At 34.2% G+C, this 21,523-nt stretch overlaps 1 protein-coding gene across 18 annotated transcripts in view; it reads left to right on the forward strand.

The window, feature by feature from the left end:
* Positions 1-21,523, forward strand: part of HDAC9 (histone deacetylase 9) — a 996,855-nt gene that overhangs the window by 531,767 nt on the left and 443,565 nt on the right. For all 18 annotated transcript variants that reach the window (XM_037836859.1, XM_037836851.1, XM_037836858.1 and 15 more), the window contains one exon: positions 1,631-1,752. In XM_037836859.1, the coding sequence (XP_037692787.1) occupies positions 1,631-1,752 (122 nt within the window). The remainder of the gene's footprint in view (positions 1-1,630; positions 1,753-21,523) is intronic.

Consider the following 21,523-nt stretch of genomic DNA (forward strand, 5'->3'; position numbering starts at 1 on the left):
ACTCAGGCAGATTCCAGAATGTCCTATAAATACTTTTTACTGATTTACATAATTTCTATCATGCATGACAATTGACTTAAGAAACCAGTCTATAAAGAAAATTTTCAAATGTTAAATCAGTGTCATACAATTTAAAAAGAAACTGTTTTATCTAAAATTGCATACATAATTTATAAGTAATTCATAATTCTTTCAAAGTTAAAGCCTGTTTTAAAGAAGAGATAATACTTCCTTGTAATGGGAAACAACTGTATGCAAACTATTTGTCAGCTGAAAATTCTTTATCTGTTCTCTTGAGTATATTAAACATGTCTCCTAGATCTTAGCAATCCTTTTCTTTTTTGTTCTGAGTTGAACTTCAGCAGGGTCCAACTTCAGATAATTACAAATCATTAATGTATGCAATCTGAATTTAGTACCCTTTAGTTGTAGCTAGAAGAAATATCCTTAAACCAGTTATTTCTTGAAAATGTATGATTCCAAGAAATATTTGGTAAAATAATTGTCATGGTAGTGATACTATTTCCTATTCATTATTTTCTTCGTGAATATTAAATTGTAGACATTTATAGCCACTGAGTAGTCTATGTTAAGACCTACTTTCCAGTAGCAAAATAGCATCTCCTTCAATGTATTCACCCAGGAAAGAGAAAACATACCTAGAAACCAGTGTCACATTGAAGAATAGCATGATCTCCATTCTTTGCTATGGGGACTGCTATATAAGCCAGGAGACACACTTCAATAGAAAAGCCACCCTTGTGCACTCTCATATATTTAGTAATTAAAAAAAATAAGATCCTTCTACATGTTTACTTTTACATTGGTTGCTCTGCATTGTTGAATAAAAAAACAGATGATGGCTTTTTTCGCCTTCTATTTGCCACATATATATGTATATATGTATATACATGTATATATAAAACATTTTATATGCTTTCTAAATAAACAGCACATATATAAATTTACGAGAAAACACTAAGACAACAGAAAAAGGAAACTAGTTTCAAGAGAAAACAATGAAGATGAACGACAAATGTACAATAAACATGAAAAGGGCTCAGTATTCATAATAATCATAAAGGACAAATGGAAGCCATTATTAGACACCATTTCCCCCAACATTTTTGTTATGAAAGTTTTCCAGTTTCTCCACATCCTCACCAACACTTGAATGCTACGAATAAATCTGGGACCCAAAGTGAACTGTGACCTTTAATGACTTTGATCCATATTTATTTATACATTACTGCAGACAAATTAACATAAGGCCCCCTTGTAGATGATGGCTTTTTTTACTAGTTTGACACATAAGAAAACATCCACATTAATCTCAGATTATAAAAACCTCAGGCTCTCTTTGTTAGTGAAGCTAACTGTTCTATGTGACTGTGTGAGTAAACCTACAGTGAGCATTCTTGGGAATCCTTAATAGGATTCTTGGTAATCCTGCATCGTTCCATAATGTACTGCTAAAGGGAACTTGGTTACGTGAGCCTGTGGTTTGTACACACTAGGAAGAGAGAACATAAACACAGCTGAGACACGTGTACAGCATGTGCAATTGATTATTGCTGACCAACATGCAGTAAAACTCCAGTGTAAATGGTAAACCCTCTGTCTTTTGTAGGGCTGCCCACCACACGTCATTGGATCAAAGCTCCCCACCTCTGAGTGGAACGTCTCCATCCTACAAGTACACATTACCAGGAGCACAAGATGCAAAGGATGATTTCCCTCTTCGGAAAACTGGTAAGGTGGTTTAACAAGAAGACTCCTCTTGCTCTCCATAATGTACCTGTAGTTTCATTTTGCCATTTCTCTAAAGGAAAAAACAAGGATTTGAATCATAGATATTATGCCTTCCCCCACCCTGTGTCTTGCCAGTGTAAATACACATACACACTCACCCAACCTATTTATTAATTGATTCAAGTCTATAATGAAAGTACCTTTTTAAATTTAAAAGTTTGGATTTTAATCAAATTACTTTCTTACTAGCAGTAAAAGGTAAGATAAAGGAAAATAGAAGCAACTTCTCACAAAATTAAAGTCTCCATTAATGAAGACCGTGGTAATTTCCTCTGTTATTATGAATTTCTACTGAGCCTTAACCAGTTGCTACCAAATGGGAAAAAATAAACCTTTTTCCTCACAATTATTTTTAAAACCTTAAATTTTAATACTTTATATGGTGAAAACAGGTTAGTCCAGGCTACATTCTGAATAAGTGACTTGCCTAATGTTTCACAAATCACAGGAGAACTCAGAGTATAGGTTTGTGCCTAATAATTCCATATAGTTATATTAAAATTTGCTTATAGGAACAGGGACAAGAAAGCTTCTATTTGGAATTCAGTAAACAGCCCTGACATTCTTAGGCCTGTACTTCCCATCTTCTCCTTTCTGTGTACTCTAATATGTGCCTATTTAATGTGTTACATGCTCTTTCCTTTATAATAAATATATTTAAACCTTGGCTAGGCACAAGCATAACTAGCATTGTGTGACATTCTCTTCTAAATCTTACAGTGTTTGCCAAATATTTTTCTTTAGAGAAAGTTGTGAAAATGTATTCAGAAAAGATAGATTGGTCCATAACATTTTACTCAAATCTACTTGAAGAAATAGAGATCTATGTAATTTGTACATGAAATCTACAGAGTGAAAATGATTTCAAATAATTATATTCATTTCCCAAGCAATTTCAAGTAATTAAAATGTATATAGATTATAAAAAAGTATGGTGAAGCTATTTTCTCTCATGTAATTACCTGTAGCATAATGAAGCTTTTAAAAATAAAATCAATCATAAGAATTTGTTACCTACCATCTAGCCCCTATTATATCATGTATTGAGGAAAGATGGTCTAGTATTGCAAAGCATTCTATACTTTTTTATTTCAATAGCCAAAAGATATTTACATTTCTACTGTAAGATAATAAGTATAGTGAGATAAGGCTTATGCAGAGGGAAGAATGATTGAGCTTTTATGTATTGCATCAGAATCAGACTGCCCTTCATATAAATAAACTTCTTTAGGATAAAAGGAAGGAAGCAAAGAGCGAGCCTCTATAGATTGTTAAAACATGGAGTATAGTTTATGAAAACTAATCCATAAAGGAGGTGAGTTTTGGAACGGGGTACTTTGATCTGCAGCTTTGACATTTAGTTGCACCAGTGGCATGTGTAGCAGCTATTGACAGAGATGATGTGTATAGTGCCCCAGGTCTCAGGGCAATGACTGGCATTCAGGAGCCCAAGGAGTCACTAAAAGGAAAGAAAACATGAGTCCCCTTGTGGCAGGAGGTTGCTGATGAGTGATACAGTTACATTCACCGAGAATGACTTCTACCCTGCTGTGCACAGAGCCTTTGAATATATTTCTGCCACTGGGAGATTGAAAACTGACTGCAGAACTGATACTGACACTGAAAAGAAGTGGCATTTGGAGCCTGTAAGAATTCATAAAGAAAATCTGATCTTTTTCTAATACTAAGGGCAAGCATAGATGAAAAACCCGTACTTTATATCCCACTGTTTCCATGAGAACAGATTAGGGTTTTTCTTCTGTGATGAATGAATAACAAGCTGTTAATTTATTCTGATAGAAATTCTCAATCCACAACAAAATTCAAAGAGAGATTCTGCTCGGGATGTATGTTACAAACTATTATTGAAATCTGTACTAGTAAGATATTTTCTGTGCCTATCTATGTATGTAATAATGAAAAGATACAATCTTGGTCATTTCTAGTGGTGTATTTTCTGGTTTTGCCCAGTATTTCATTTTTCTTCCCATTATTTTGAAAACCTGATATTTATGAAGTGTTAGGCTGTTGATCTACAAAACCAAACATTTTCAAGCATTGTAGCAATAAAGTTCTTGAACAGCCGTTAATATTTTTATATCTCTACAGGGCTTTAAAAATATCCTTAATTCAATTCCCTTTGTGTGTTTAAGAAAAGTATGATATAATAAAATACAGATGTTTTCTAAACATTATCTGAAATACTTAGAGATATCCTTCATTAATTACAAATAGGCAAACTCTGCCAATTTTATAAATAGAATCCATTCATTGTATTTCCAGTCACATTTCCACTATATAGATGAGGGTTGAAATATAGTCAAACAATTTTTACTTCAGCATTTGTTGTATTTTAGTGGTTCAGTAGTCATTATGAAAAAAGTAAACAATAAAATTTTCCTATAATAAAATATGTGATGATTGGGGAAACAGTTTATGATAATCTTTGCATAAAGCTACATCATATTAAATGAATCCTGGAGTAGGGTCATTGAACATATAGTGGAAATATTAGGACAATTATTTTAGAGTCATACATTTCTACTGGGGCCATATTAGCAGCTTCTTAGGTCTACTTGAATTTCACTGAATTCAGTCTTAGATTTAAAAGAAGTTGTCAAATGGGTAGATTCTGTCTTTTGATCTATGGATAAGATTAAATACAATTTCTTTTAAGCCTATATCAGCATTGAATTGCCAATATGTATAAGCAAGATTTAAAAAAGTAAAACTAGAAGCAAAGCAAAAAAAAAAAAAAAGTCCCAGTGACCCTAAATTGCTTAAAGTAGCCCCACGGGAATCTCTTAAGCAGAGAGTGCAATTTGGAGCCTCTCTTTGACCTTTTAGGACCCAGCCAGCCAGTGTCAACCAGGGAACAGTCATCTATAGAAGTCTCATTTGCCTGCAGAAATCTGACCTTTGTCATGTAAAGGGGACCTTAACTTCCTTTCCCTTAGGAGAATCATAGACCCTAGAATTTGGGCATTTTGGAAATATCTAAATAATATAAATCATTGGTTCTGATAATCATGCCCTTTCCTGATTCATTTTTCTTCTAAATGTAGGAAATGAAAAAGTCTTTGCTCTTTTACAGTAATGAATATCAAAGGCTTTGCATAATTGGTTATGAAGTTGAGAAAAAATACTTGTTTTTAATTTTTATATTTATTGCGCATCCTTTAAAGTAGCACCTCTTTTTAGAATTACTGTCTGTGAGTTCTGTTGTTCCACAATACAAGGATATGTTGATACTGAAATTTGTAGTATTTATTAGACTTCATGCTTTGGCTGAAAAAAATCATGCTGTAGTAGATGACTTTTCTTTCCTTATATAGTTATACTGCTGGACTGATAATAAACCATAAATAGGGAAAGGAAGCTTCTGGGTCCAGGCACCATGAAATAGGACATGTTTCTCAAGGAGATACTGCGTATGTGGTGACTGTGAACTGGCTTTCAAAACCATTTATATTGGATTCTGTTCAGTGAGTTTGTGCATATGTTTCATAAAATATTATGGGAAAAATTTCTAGAAGTTTTATGCTCCATTATGTTATTGAAGTCTTACCTAGGGCATTTGGACTTTCTTTGAATACCATGGTCTTTTCATTTAATATTTCTGAACAAAGTGAGCTAGCTGGCTGGATTAACCTCTTAAAGTGCACAAGCCATATAAAGCTTGGCTTGAACTAATAGAACTGTTCCAGCCCCACTGAAGTATTCATTTTAATGGTCAGCAACACTAGAATAAGACTCAAAGATGAAAAGGGTTCAAACGTAAGTCAAGATTTTGGGAGGCCAATGTCATTTTACACGCTGAGTAAATTGGAAAGAAGGCAGAGATGACATATATAGTTTTATAAATCATCAGTATAGCAGTTAGCAGTTACGATGTGGTACCTTAGTGATCTGTTCAAGTTGTTATAATCCAGAATTAAGACAAGGAGATTTTTTTAAATCTCTCTTTCTACCTTCTTCTCTCTAGTTCTGTTTCTCTTACACAAACACATGTGCATGTGCACACCCAAACAATACACACATTTCCACAAAGATAGCACTGCAGTAGCATTTAAGCTCATAAAATGGTAGCTCAAAATCTTATTCCAAATTGACAAAAACAGGAGCATTTTTTATATATCTTAATACTCTATCTTAGTCCCATTATTGTGACTAATCTTGCTTAAAAATATTGCAGTGTTTCCCTCCAGATAAATCGTACACCAGATTTCTCAGGAGTAAGAGACAGTGGGGCACAGTAACGCAGACTCTGAATCCACTGATACTGGTTTGGTTTTGGGTCCTTGTTCTTGGGTAGCTTACTTAACCTCTCCAGGACACAGTTTCCTAATCTGTTCACCACCCTAAAATCCCCTGTACTTCATGGAGTTATTCTGAGGATTCAGTTAAATAGTATACAAAGCAGTTAGCTTCATACCTAGAATGTAGGGAGTACTTAGTAAATCTTAAATCTGTTTTTGAAGTTGGTAAGGAATTATGTTTCCTTTATTTTCATCTTGTCAAAATTAAATCTCTTTTTGCTATGGAAAGTCTTTTTAGGTCTTGCATTCTGCCACCTTTACTTATAAAACAATTAAACTGAGGAGGCTATGATAAACATTTTATTTTTAAGCTATGTGCCGCTTTCAGTGCTAATGTCAAGATCGAAATAAAGATTTTTGTTAATTTTGCATTTCCCCTGGCATGTCAGAGGCCAGTGTGGCATCCAGAAGCAGCAGCAGGCTTCTTTCTGTTCTTTGCCTCTAATTGAAGCTTTTTGCTCAGTAGGGCCAAAATGATTTTACTTTCTGCCACTGACTTTTTCTTTTAATTCACAGACTTTATATTTTAGAACAGGTTTAGATTTACAGAAAAATTGAGCAGTTAGTACAGAGAGTTTCCATATACTTCTCTCCCTAGCACACAATTTCCCCTATTATTAAAGCTTTATATTAGTTTGTTATATTTATTACAAATGATGAACCAATAATGATACAGTATTATTAACTAAAGCCCATAGTTTACAATTAGGGTTCACTCTGTGTAATACATTTCTGTAGGTTTTGATAAATGCATATTTTCACGTATGTACCATTACAATATGATACAAAATAGTTCACCACCCTAAAATCCCCTGTGCTTTACTGACTCATCCTTCATCCTCTCTCTTCTCCCCCTTGGAAACCACTGTCTCTATAGTTTTGCCTTTTCCAGAATGTCATATAGTTGGAATCATACAGAATGCAGCCTTTTCTTACCAGTTTATTTCACTTACCAGTATGCATTTAAGGTTCCTCCATGTCTTTCTGTGGCCTGACAGCTCATTTCTTTTCATTGATGAATAATATTCAATTGTTTGGTATACCACAGTTTATTTACCCATTCATCTATTGAAGGATATCTTGGTTGCTTCCAGATTTTGGCAGTTGTCATCAAAGCTGCTATAAATATTTGTGTGTGGGCTTTTATGTGGAGATAAGTTTTCAAATTAATTGGGTAAATACACAGGAGTGTGATTGCTGATTGTAAGACTATGTTTAGGGCTATAAAACTTGTCAACTGTCTTCCAAAGTGGCTGTACCATTCTGCGTTCCCACCAGCAATGTATGAGAATTCCTTTTGGTTGGTATCCTCACAAGAATTTGGTATTGTCAGTTTTTAGGATTAGCCATTCTAATGGATGGTTAGTGATATTTCATTGTTTTAGCTGCAATTCCCTAATAACGTGATGTTGAACATCTAGTCATGTATTTATTTGCCATCTGTATATCTTATTTGGTGAGGTGTCCAGATATTTTGCTTATTTTGTAATTGGTTGCTTGTGCTGCTATTATTGAGTTTTAAGAGGCTTTTGTATAGTTTAGATACAGGTCATTTATCAGGTACACGTTTTACAAATGTTTTCTCACAATCTGTGGCTTTTCTTTTCATTCTCTTGACAATGTTTTTCACAATGCAACTATTTTTATTTTTAATAAAGTCCAAATTATCATTTTTTCTTCCGTGGATCATGCTTTTGTTGTTGCATCTAAAAATTCATCTCCAAACCCATGGTCACTTAAATTTTCTCCTGTGTCATCTTCTAAAAATTTTATAGATTTGCATTTTACATTTGGGTCTATGGTTCATTTTGAGTTAACTTTTGCATACGGTCTGTGTTTACTTTCATATTTTGTGTATAGATGTCCAATTGTGCCAGCACCATTTATTGAAAAGACACCTTTCTCCTTTGCTCCATAGTCAAGAATCAGTTGACTCTATTTGAATGGTTCTGTTTCTGGGCTCTGTATTCTGTTCTATTAGCCTGTTTTTCACCAACTCTATACGATCTTGATTATTGTAGCTTTATAGTAAGTCTTGAAGTTGGATAGTGCTACTCCAACTTTGTTCTTCTTCATTATTTTGTTGGCTATTCCTGGTCTTTTACCTTTGCTCATAAACTTTAGAATCAGTGTATTAATATCAACAAAATAAGTAGGTGGGATTTTGATTAGGATTGCACTGATAGATCAAGTTGGGAAGAACTGACATCTTAACAATACTGAGTATTCCTATCCATGAGCATGGAATATTTGTCTATTTACTTAGATATTCCTTGATTTCTTTCTTCAGAGTTTTGTAGTTTTTCCCATAGAGATATTGTATTTCTCAGATTTATACCATATTCCTAAGTATTTCATTTTTGGGAGGTGCGAATGTAAATGGCATTTTGTTTTTAATTTTAAATTCCTATTCATCATTGCTGGACTTTTGTATATTAACCTTGTATCTTACAACCTTGCGATAAATTCTTATTAGCTTCAGAATTTATTAGTTGATTCACTGGAATTTTCTACATTTACAGTCATGTCTTATCTGAAGAAAGGGTTTTATTTCTTGCTTCTCAATATGTATAATATCTTTTATCTCCTTTCCTTGTCTGGGATGTCCAGTATGATATTGAAAAGGAGTGCTGAGAGGAGACATCCTTGCTTTGCTCCCGATCTTAGGGGAAAGGCATCTAGTTTTTTAGCATTAAGTATGAAGTTAGCTGTAATTTTTTGTGGATGTTCTTTATTGAGTTGAGGAAATTCTTCTGTATGCCTAGTTTGCTGAGAGTTTTTTAAAAAATCATGAATGAGTGTTGGATTTTGTCAAGTACTTTTTCTGCTTATATTGACATGATCATAATTTTTTTTCTTTTTTAGCTTATTGATATGATGGATTACATTCATTGATTTTTGAATGTTGAACCAGCTTTGCATACTGGAATAAATCCTCACTTGTCATGATGTATAATTCTTTATATATATTGTTGGATACAATTGGGTAGCATTTTGTTGATTTTTGCACCTACATTCATAAGAAATACTGGTTTATAATTTTAATTTCTTATAATAACCTTATTGGTTTTTGTTATTAGGATAATGCTGGCCTCACAGGATGAATTAGGAAGTATTCCAGCTGCTTCAATTTTCTGAAAGAGGTTATAGAGAATTGTTATCATTTCTTCCTTAAATGTTTGGTAAACCAGTGAAACCATCTGGCTTTGGTGCTTTCTCTTTTGGACCAATGAAACCATCTGGCTTTCGTGCTTTCTCTTTTGGAAGATTATTAATCATAATGTAATTTACTTAATAGTTATAGGTCTGACTGTATTTGAGTGGTTCTATTGCTGGGCTCTTTATTCTGTTCCATTAGCCTATCTACCTTTCACCAACTCCATACGGTCTTGATTATTGTAGCTTTATGGTAAGTCTTGAAGTTGGATAGTGCCACTCCAACTTTTTTGTTCTTCATTATTTTGTTGGCAGTTCCAACAAAATAATATATATATTGTTTTTGGTTGACTTTCAAAAAACTGGTTAATTTCATCTAAGTTAGCAAGTTTGTTTGCATAGAGTTGTTCATAATATTTATTTTTTATCCATATAATATCCATGGGATTGGTAGTGATGGCCCCTGTTTCATTTCTGATATTAGTAATTTGTGTCTTCTCTCTTTTTTCATTAGCCTTGCTAGAGTTTTATTAATTTTATCGATCTTTTCAAAGAACCAGCATTTGGTTTCATTGGTTTTCTCTATGGATTTCCTGTTTTCAATTTAATTGATTTCTGCTCTAATTTTTATTTCTTTTTTTCTGCTCATTTATGGCTTACATAGCTCTTCTTCCTCTAGATTCCTAAAGGGGAAGCATACTTAGATTATCGATTTCAGATCTTTCTTTTTCTATAATATATGCATTCAGTTTTGTAAAGTTCCCTGTAAGCACCATTTTTTGGTGCATCCTACAAATTATGATGATGTACTTTTATTTGCATTTAGTTCAGAAATTTTTTAATTTCTCATGAGATTTCTCTTTTGACATAGGTGTTATTTACAAGTGTGTTGTTTAATCTCTATATATTTTGGGGTTTTCTAGCCATATTTCTGTTACTGATTTCTAGATTAATCCCACTGTGGTCTGAGAGCATACTTTATATGATGCATATGTTATAAAATTTGTCAAGGCATGTTTTATGGCCCAGAACACGAACTGTCTTGGTGCATAGTCCCTGTGAGTTTGAGAAGAATGTATGTTCTGCTGCTATTGGATGAAATAGTTCATAAATGTCAATTAGATCCTGTTGATTGATGGTGCTGTTCATGCCAACCATATCCTTACTGATTTTCTGCTTGCTGTATCTTTCACTAACTGACGGGGATATTGAGGCATCCAGGTATAATAGCAGATTTGTCTCTTTCCTTGTGGTTCAATCAGTTTTTACTTCATGTATTTTGATGCTTTGTTTAGGTTCATACATGGTAGGTATTGTTACATCTTCTTAGGGGAACTGTTCCATATATCATTATGTAATACCATTCTTGAGCCCTGATGCTTTTCTTTGTTCTGAAGTTTGCATTGTCTAAAGTTTATATAGCTACTTTAGCTTTATTTTGATAGTGGGTAGGGTATATATTTCTCCACTCCTTTTTTTTTTAAGGACATGGGAAAATAAACATGTTATGAAATATACTGCTTATCACAAAGGATAATTTCACTTTGAGTAAAAATAAAAAGTTAAAAAGTATCAGCATGAAATGAAAAAACTGGACAGTTAGATTCCAGTTATCAATGGTATTTAGTTCTGTTCCGTGATCAAATATTCTTCCTTTTGCTTTTGTGTGTTTTTTGAAACATGATTATTTCCAAAACAAACAAACAAAACAAGCTACTGGAGGGAAAGTTGTTAAATACTGGGAGTTAGGAGCCCAGCAGCCAATATCTGATCCCCAGGAAGATAGGGCCAGCCTGGTGCCCGTGGTCAAGCCCAGATGTGGGACATTGTTCTTTTCTCTTCCTGTTGGAACGCTGCTTATAAGACTGTTTGCCCTACCCTTGATATTCTCAGTGTACTTATATTTCATGGGACTCTCTGAATGTTAACTGGCACAATAGCAAAATGACACTAGCAACTTTGGTTTTGAATCACTACAAAATAGAACTACCAGACTACATAAAATACACTAGAAATCAAGTGCTCCTACAACAGAAAACCCACCTGACTGAACACTGGCTTTGCTGTTTTTTTCTGACCTCCCTTTATTTTCAGGTTTCACTGCCAATCTATTTTTGTTTCATGGATTCTAAAAGAGGTATTTTTCTCACAAAGACACTAACATGAATATTCGCTGAGCAATGACTATTTGATAGCTTTGCTGTGAGGCTGTTGTATGTGGTCTTGCAATTTAAATACTCCATGAAGCAAATGGGAGTGCCAAAATCCCAACTATCTTTTTTTTAATGCATTTTTTATTGTGAACTTTAACATATATATACATAACAGTGATAACTTTCAATGTATGATTCAAGGAGTAGTTAGAAAGCAAACTTCAAAGATTGTCATGGGTCAGAGTTCCACAACTTCACCTGTTTCCATTATTGAAAAACATAACATACATGCAGAAAGGTGTCAAATTTCGATCTACAGCTCAACAAGAAATTATGTAGGTAATTTCAAAAATGGTTATAGGTTACTTTTAGTTTGTCTATGGCTTTATATTTAGCATGAGTATTTGCATGAAATACTCTATACAGTTGCGTCATGTTTGTTTTTTTTTTTAAATCCATTCTGGCAGTCTCTTTTAGTTGGTGTATTCAGAATATTCATATTTAAAATGATTATATAATTGTATTAATATCTACCATGTTTTTAACTATTTTCTGTTCATTATTGTATCTATTGTTTGTTTGTTTTTTAATCTTCCCCCCTTTCTCTGCCTTCTCTGGTTTTGACTGCTTGTTTTATTTTATTCCTTGTTCTCCCCTGTCTTGTAACAATTTCACTTCTTTTTAATTTTTTGTTGCCCTAGAATTTGAAATACACATTTAAAACTAATCTATGTCCAACTTTCAGATAATACTATCCATGATATAGTGGGTGCTACAGGTACCTTATATGTACAGGTACATAATATGCCCAATTCCTCCATCCCATCTTTTATAACATTGCTGTCGATTATTTTACTCATTCATATGGTTTAATCACCCAGTGAATTTTTGCTATTATTATCCTGAACAAAAACAGTTATCTATTAGATCAATTAAGAATAAGAAAAGTAAAATATTTTGTTTTATCTTCATTTATTCCTTCTCTGATTCTCTTTCTCTCTTTAGGGAGATCAGAGTTTCTGACCGCTATCATTTTCCTTCTCTCTGAAAAACGTTTCTTAACATTTCTTGAAAAGCATGTTCATGGTGACTAATTCCCTAAGTTTTTGTTTGTTTGAAACGGTCTTTACTTCTCCCTCTGAAATTTTAGATTGGTGTGTTTTTCTTTCAGCATTTTACATACTTCACTCTTCATGCTTGCATGATTTCTGGTGAAAAGTCAGAGGTAATTCTTTAGGTAAAGGTTTCTTTCCCCCTCTGGCTTCTTTCAAAGTTTTCTCTTTGTCACTGTTTTCTATAGTCTGAATATGACATGCCTAGGTGTAGTGTTTGTTTTATATTTATCCAACTAGATGTTCTCTGATCTTCCTGGATCTATGGTTTTTGTGTCTGTCATTAATTTTGGAAAATCCTCAGCCATTATTACTTCAGATGTTTCTTTTGCTCATTTTTCTTTTCTTTTTCTGGTTGTCCCATTACATGTATTTTATACCTTTTGTAATTGTACCAGTTTTTGGATATTCAATTCCAATTTTTCCATTATGTTTTCCCTTTGCATTTCAGTTTGGGGAGTTCTTAATGAAATACCTTCAAGTTCACTGATTCTTTCCTCAGTCATATTCAGTCTACTGATGAGCTCATCAAACACATTGTTCATTTCTGTTGTAGTCTTTTTGATTTCTAGCATTTCCTTTTGATTCTTTCTTAGAATTTCCATCTGTCTGCTTACATTACTCATTTGTTCTTGCATGTTGTCAACTTTTTCCAGTAGAGCAAGGCCTTCATGTGGTAATCATGTTATTTTTAAATTCCCTATCTGATAATTCCAAAATCTATATAATACCTAATTATGTTTCTGAAACTCGGCTCTTCAGATTGTTTTTCTTCTTGCCTTTTAGCATGCCTTGTAATTTGGAGGTGATAGAAACTGAGGTAATTAGGATTTTGGTGTGAGGTTTTATGATAATTTAGCTGGAGCTAGGCTGTGTTTAATGTTTGTTGTAGCTTTAGCTGCCAGAGACTTCAGTTTTCTTTAGTTTCCTTGCTTATTTTTCCTTCCCTGTTGTCTTTGGGTATCCCTAAGAACAACTTCTTTTTTTTCTTTTTAATTCAGCAGTTCCACTTTATGTATTTTATTCTACAGCAAATCCACTTGTAGAAATTTCATTGTACAAATACACACAATACGTTTGGACAAGGCTAATTGTGTCAGTATTACAGTGAGAAATATGTCACCCTATATCCTTAAGTACCTTTTGAATATTGTGATTCTATTATACATGCATAAAATTTTTCAAAGAAACAAAAACTTATTCTATGTCACTACATACTTAATGTTAGAATATTACTGATTTTTTTCTATACTGGAATTCTCCTCTAATGGTAATTTATATGGAAACAACACATAGAATAAAAATTTAATTGGAGTGGATGGGAAAAACTTTTCTTAAACCCAATTAATGAAAGGCAGCAGTAGCAGTCACTTTTTGGAAAACCCCAAGTCCAGAATCTAGAAAAGCCCATTTATGCTCAAGAAAGCAGGCAGCACTAAGGGTTTTTGGAACACAGCACAGCAACCTTTGCAATATAAATCAGTTTAGCTTTGGACTGTCTTGTCATTTGTTGTTTATTAAAACATTGCCCATCCGCAAGGAGTGATGTTGGTGTGTTCAAAGCAGGTCATTTCTCCTTCCCCATTATAATTAATCTTTTCATTATAATCTTATTCCACTTCACACACTCAGGGCACAACATATTATTTTCCCATCTGGGATGGGAAAGTGTAGGCTGGTGACAGGAAGAGAGAGATCATCCTCTTGGGAGTGTCAGGTACCCAGGCCTGCCCTGCATGGAACAGCAGATGAACGCAACCCTTGGTGTCTGCAGGGAGAACTCTGCCATGGAGCACACACCATCTGGCACCAGAGGCTTGCGGCAAAAAGGTCTCAACAGAAGTAGGAATGGGGCATGAATTCGCAGTCTTAGGCTGAGCTGCTCTTTCAGCAGTTCTTGTCCGTGATGCCAGTATTGACTCCTGAACTGAAGTTATCACTTCAACTCTGTTAGTCACTTCCTCTCTCTCCCTTCTCTTACAGCTTTTCTGATCCTTCACTGTCATGGTCACCATCTTGCATTTTCTTTGAATATGACTGCACCATAGCCTCTTGTGGTATGTTAGGAATATCCTGTTTTTGCTCAGGGTAAACCTGTTGCTGGAGCCTCAGATAAGCCTCTATTTCCTGGCCCATCGGTACTGAAATTAAATTGTTGGCACCACTTCCACAAAGTGTGTCCCAATGTATCTTTTTAACTGGAGGAAAAATGGTCAGCAAGGGAAGCAGTGGGATTTTATAACTGGGTTTTGAGCAAGCTTTGAATTGCTCATTCATTTGGGGAAGGTAAACTTTATCCTTTTTCTTAGACTTCTTTAGTTGCAATTGAAGTACTTGGTTTCATTTGATGGTCCTCTTGAGGTTCCTCTTTTACTAGAACTAATGGGATCATCACATTTTCCTCATCTAATTCTTCCTCAAAGGCATTCTTTTCACTCTGTCGTAATTTGAGTGTACGTACCATTTCCAGGAGCACACAGGTGAAGGCAATGCCAGCAATGTTAAGGAAATCCACGGTCCCACACTTCCTTCTTAAATAGAGTTTGTGTCTTACAGCTCTCTCAGTTGTAAGCCACTGTTACTATACTACAGTGCTGATGATGTGGTAGTAAGGTGTTGGGAAGGGGAGGTATTCTATAATCTCTTGATTTGATGTCAGATTCTAGTGGACCTGAATTCCTGGCCTGTGACTTTCAGAATTGTTTCCTATACATTTTTTCTCTCTCTCTTCACTTATGTGAGACAGGAAAGGGAGAGGAGGAGCCTGCGGTTGACTTACTGTCCCCACCCCCCGCCCCAGTTCCAGGCCAGGTAAGCTAAGGCTCTGGTAAAGTAGTGTACTTTGGAGGGCAAGCCTTTGTTATGGATAATCGTTTGGGTATATTTCAAAATGGCTACTTTTCCCCTAGTTATACTTTCAATGTTTATTTTTCTCTACTCCTGCCTAAAACAGTAGGGATTTTTTTTTTTCTCTGATTTTTATCATGAGACATTTATGGGGTTCCTAGAGGAGAAACCATGAATGTGTGCCCTCAACCCGAGTCTAGGCCCCCAGGTGCTTTTAGCTCTCAAGCTAGTCTACGCTCACTCAGCCTTCAGCAGCTTGTGCCTCCTACAGTTGTCAGAATTCACATTAAAGTCTTCCTACCAGTTACTGGCTCCAACAGATTCTGCTCCCAGTAAGCTGATCTTGGTTATGATTCTCTGTATTCTCCTCCGTTTCCAGATTTCTGATTGTGGCCTCAGTTCTCTGATGGAGCTAAGAGAAGTTTTTGATTCTCACTTAATTCTGCTTTGTTCTTATTTATTATGATAGTGGGAGTGAAGATTTCCAATCTCTTTATATATCGGGGCTGAAACCAGAATCTGTCAGTGACTTTTATACTTTCAAATCAAAACAAAATGAACTAAAAACTCTGAAAGCTTTGGGATAATAGATTAATATTTAAGCAATATAATTCTTACACATTTAATTATTATAGATTTAAAAATCTACAGCTTGGCTGTGATCAGTAAGCCTGTCTGCTGAAAATTATGAAAGAGACAGAATAGGCTGAAACAATTTTAAGTCATATATGGGAAGCATTCTGTACTTTATGCTAAAGGTTTTTGCCTAATAATTCTTTCTATGATTTCTTTAATCTATCATTTTTGTGGGTGCGTTATTTTTACTCTTCCCTCCTTAATGGAAATACATTACTTTAAACATATGTTTGACAAAATATTTGGCTGAAAGAGATAATAAACTATTCTGTAAGCAAGATTTTGGAATTATGAAAATGTGTTTTTTTCACCCTGTGTTTTTCTTATTTCTCTCATAATATCAAAGACTAGAGAGTTGAAATAGAAGAAAACTAAACTTTGGCCCTCTAATAAGTAGAAATTTTATCTCCTTTCTAAAATTTGACTTACTTTCTGAAGTAGTAAAATTGCTACTAAATTATTGCCGTTTAGCTGGGCAGAAATCTATATAAAAATAGGATTTCAGTTTTATATAGATTATTGACTTTTTGACAGAAGACTTTTTGATACAACTAATTAGGTTATGAAAACTTAGCAGTTTTGAAATAGTCTATTTCATTGGTTCTGAGAGTCTCATTTTTTAACAAATCTGAAATCTGTGTGTATCTAACTGATGGCATTTCATAGTTTAACTGGCAATCTTTTTCTTTTTGCTTTGCTTTATAGTGGTATATAAGAAAATGGTGCATCTTATTTTTGACAAATTCCTATGGTATTTACCCAAGAATGCAAATTACCCAAAATACAAATTTTACAATGTATGATTTTCCCTTTTAAAAATATAAAAAGCATCAAAGAAATTGATCCTATGAATTTTTTAATCAAAAGTTAAGTATCATTAGGTTAGAATCAATTAACAAAATGGTTTTAGTTTCACAATTCAATAAATGAGAAGCAGGTCTCACTGATTGTATATATAATTAGGATGATAATTAGAGCTCAATGCAGTATCAGTTGAGAAATGCATATGATAATGAATCAGCCTGTTAAGAACTTTGAAAATCTAACTCAGATTGCTTGCTTTTGGGGGGGAAACTAGTGTGAAAAACTAACATAACCTAAAAAGACAAAGGATAACAAAAAATCTCATGGTTTGTAGTTAGATAGATCTGTCTGAGAATTGTACACTGCTTAAAGCCATGTAAACTTGGGGAGGTTACAATTCTTTTGGGCCTCAGTCTTATCAAGTGTCAAATATCGACAATAGTTACCATGTAGGGTTATTGTAAACAATAAGATGTTGTATAATGGTGCCCAGTACCATGCCTGCCATATGGCCGAGTTTCAGTGCATACTGATGGTATGAGTTACCAAGAATAATGGTGTGAAGTAGTGGTGAGAATTAGGAGTAGTCCTATGGTATAATTGTAAAAGAATTACAATGGCAAAAGGAGGCTTGAGTTCTGGTTTTAACCCTGCCACTAATATATGACCTTATGCATAACACTTCATTATTTAAGATCTCAGATTTCTCAGTTAAATGAAAGATTTGGACCAAATGATTCTGAAAATGCATGTTAGTCTAAAAGTGAAATATTTCATCCTTTCATGATGAGTAAGATAAGAAAATGTTAATGATTTGAAAAACATATGCATGAGATATAAATGACCTTGCTCTTGCAGAATTGTATCTCTAATTCATTATAAATGTTAACTGAAGAAAAGTCTAATGATGTTTTTTTCACTCCCCATGAAATGGGTAATTAGAAAGAGGCAGGGCATTTTAGATAAGATGAGAATGAGAAATTGGCAAAAATAATAATTAAGGCTTTAAAAGCATTTAGCCATCTGTTGTATAATCACGAGGATAATTGAAAATGACTCCTAATTTATAATATTCACAATTATAGAACTTGAAACACTGGGGAAATATGCCATGTAAATATGTTTGTTATATTGCTTTAGATATATTTAATGAAATGAATTAAAAGAATATACAAAGTAAATGACAAAGCATTTCAGATCATTTTTTCCTTAAATTTTCTGTCACCCACTCAGTTTCTTTGAATTGAAGGGGTCCTTTATGGTTTTGAAATCTGTGTGTGTGTGTGTGTTTTGTTGTAATGAGGATATTTTTCCTTTTTTTCTATAAATCTAAGAAGAAATATTAATAATTAATATTTTCTATATACTATCTAGTGGCAATGCTAATTTTTGTGCTGACAGAATTTGCCGAGGAAAACTGGGCAGCCCTTGCTCATGCAAACATAAGTGATGTGAAGTCTTCATGTAGAACCTCCAGAACATTATCTCATTTGCTTATTTGCCATTAAACAATAATTGTTGCTATGCTAATCACCCAGGATTGTTAGAAAAACATCACGTGCAAAGTACAGGGGTGTTTTTTTGTTTGTTTGTTTGTCTTTTTGACTAGAACGATGCATGAATGTAATGTGCTAGTACTGGTTACTGTCCCTTTTGACAGAGGAACTGTGGTCTTCTTGCTCAAAAACCTTGTCAGTGTTTAAGTGGCACATCATTACACTTTATTCTAGTATGCAAGATTTTTCAATTGGCCTTAATATATCTACCCAAATTTATCTTTGGTTTTAGCCCAACTTCCTCCTCTTTAGCAACACTATTTGCTTTTTAGCCTCTTATTTTATTTCAATGTTAATACTGTTTCCTCCATTCTTTCCACCTATCCATATGCATAATAAATTCAAGAAGTCATTTTTCCTAGAGCCTTCCTGAAAAATGTAACTTCATCTGGTTTCTCATATCTGAATTCCCATATCACTGTACTTAGTGCTATAAAAGCTGACAGTCATTTTCCATTGATTAGTTATCATATTTCATAATGTTTTAATCTTGTTCTTCCCAAGTAGATGATAAAAATGTCCTTGAAGACAGTGCTTGTAACATTTTTACTCATTATCTGACAAGCCACGCTCTTTGTGCTGGGCGTAGTACTTAGTACTAGAGAAACCAATGTGAGTTAAAGTTTTGGTAATGGATGTTGTGGTGGTAGCACAACACTGTGAATGTAAGTAATACAACTGAATTGCATACTTAAAATGCTTAAAATGGGAAATTATATGTTGTATGTATGTTACGACAATAGATGTTAATTTAAAAAAAGGATATTTACCATTAAAGTGCTCACAGTCTTACACAATGAGACACATGTAGTAGGTTCCTGATAGGTTGATTGGATTTAATTTAACATTTGAACTGCCTTACTTACTGAGGAATTACTCTTTCACATTTCCAGATTATAAGCATTCTTGAGTGAAAGCAATGATCCTAACCACTTGAAGAGTAAGGCTAAAAGAAGAAACAGATATAAACTATTTTCAGTGTTAAGCTTTCTCCATCTTTAATTTGAAATACCTATTTTAATTTTATCATGTATTTTTATAGCAGGTGAACTAATGATGAGAAATCCTGAGAGAATTTATTAGCCTTCTGTAGCTGCCCATATGTTGTAGCATGTAGGTAGTACAGACCAGAACTGCCTGCTAGACTTTTCTGTGATGATGCAGATGTTCTATATCTGCACTGTCCAATACAGTAGACTCTAGGCACTTGTGGCTGATGAGTCCTTGGGATATGGCTAGTGTGACAGGGAGCTAAACTTTTATTGTTTGATTTTAATTAATTTAAATTTAAATAGCACATGTAACTAATGACTATTGTATAGGACAGCACAAGTATAGACTAAGGCAGGCCCACAGGTGGATGAGACCATCAGTGCCCAAGGCAGACATCACTAACCATTCACAGAAAACTCTACCCTGAGTTTAGACTTAGGCTCAGAAACATTCTAAGTCACATTACCCTAAGAAGTTATAATGACTGAGCAGAATTATGTTTTTCAGGACTCTGATTTTTAAGTGACAAGAAACCACTACTAATTAGCTTAGTTTTTTGTGTGTTTTTTTAAAGGAATTTGGAAGAATTCATTTAACTGTAATTTTCCTAGTGTCCAGGTGCTCAAATAATTTTATTTGGACAGTATGTTCAAATGTTGTTATTAGAGGTTCCAGTCTTTATCTTAACTCTCCTGGACTTTATATTCAGTAATGGTCCTTCCAAAGGATGACAAAGATAGCCAGAACAGCTCCAAGCTTAACTTTTATCAGCTTAACAAGCACAGTGAAAAAACAAGCACTTGCTCAATAATTTTAATTTAATTCCCAGGACTGTCTCACCCAAACAGCTTGGGTCATGGGCCAGCCTTGAACCAATCACTCTCACTAGGGAATTAGAATACACTGGGACACCAGGCCTGCATCACTTGTCCGCACCCAAAAGTTTGGAAGGAGTTTACAGTAGCTGCCAAATGAACTAGACTGAGAGTGAGCTCTGACCAGCAGTTATCCTTCTAATGGGCAGCTCTGAGCCTGTACTCTCCTGTTCAAAAATTTGCTGTGGATTTTCACAGATTTCCATATAAAGCCCAAACACCTCATCCTGGCCTTAAAGATATTCTCAATATAGTCACACTTACTTCTCCTGCCTTACCTCCGGTTGCTTCTTCCACATTCTTGCCCCTCTTGCTCTACACACACGCCTGGGGCCTTGCATCTGCCTGGTGTTCCTCTTAAGTACAACCTTTTATAGGAAGCTTTTCTTTTCCAAAGCCTCTCCTCTCCCTGCCTTGAAGCAGTGATTCTGAAATCTTTTTAAAATTCAGCTCTCTTAATTTGTCCTTGCTATCTTATGTCATTCCTGTAACACTGTCTCTCTCCAATAATGAAATCACTCAGTGGGAGGATTTGTATTTTATCTTTGTGGGCTCAGCAGTTGAAATCACAGCACTTTTATGAGGTATATCAATGTTTTTCCATTTTTTGGCAGTAACTAACTATACAAACCGAACAACCACATTAACATTGGAAAAGAAAACCTAAAATTTTACTATGCCCTTATTCTGTATGGTGTTTCTTCCCCATTATATTCTTTTCTATTTATTTCATTAAAAATGTGGTGGTCACAACACAATGGATTCACATCGCATCTCTCAGTTTGTGAAACATTATGGTAGATGATTGTGCAAAGGTTATGAAATGAATTCTGTATTTGTCACTGATAAATGCACTGAGATCTTTGTGATATGAGTTATGTTTGGGGGATAGAGTTGTAATATTAAGAAGAGCATGATTTTTAACATGGTGACAGTGTTTTACTTGTTTCAGGTCCTGTTTGGCTCCACAGTAAAACACTGATAAATAAGAGAGCAGCAAATTACCTTTGGGTTATTTTCAATCAGGAATAAATTGATAATGAATAGATTTTGTGATCACAATTAGTAGAAATAAGATTCTGGTATAAATTCTGCATAACAGTTTCAAAGGAATTGATGTTAATAGCTGGTTATATTTATGTTAGTAATAGATAACAGTCATTATCTATGTTAGACACTTTTCTAAGCATTTTACCTATATAACTTATTGAGTTCATGCTATGACCTTGATCTGCATCTTATTATTTCTCACCAGTTTCA

The sequence above is a fragment of the Choloepus didactylus genome, chromosome 5 (assembly GCF_015220235.1).
Source record: "Choloepus didactylus isolate mChoDid1 chromosome 5, mChoDid1.pri, whole genome shotgun sequence".
Taxonomy (NCBI): Eukaryota; Metazoa; Chordata; class Mammalia; order Pilosa; family Megalonychidae; genus Choloepus; species Choloepus didactylus.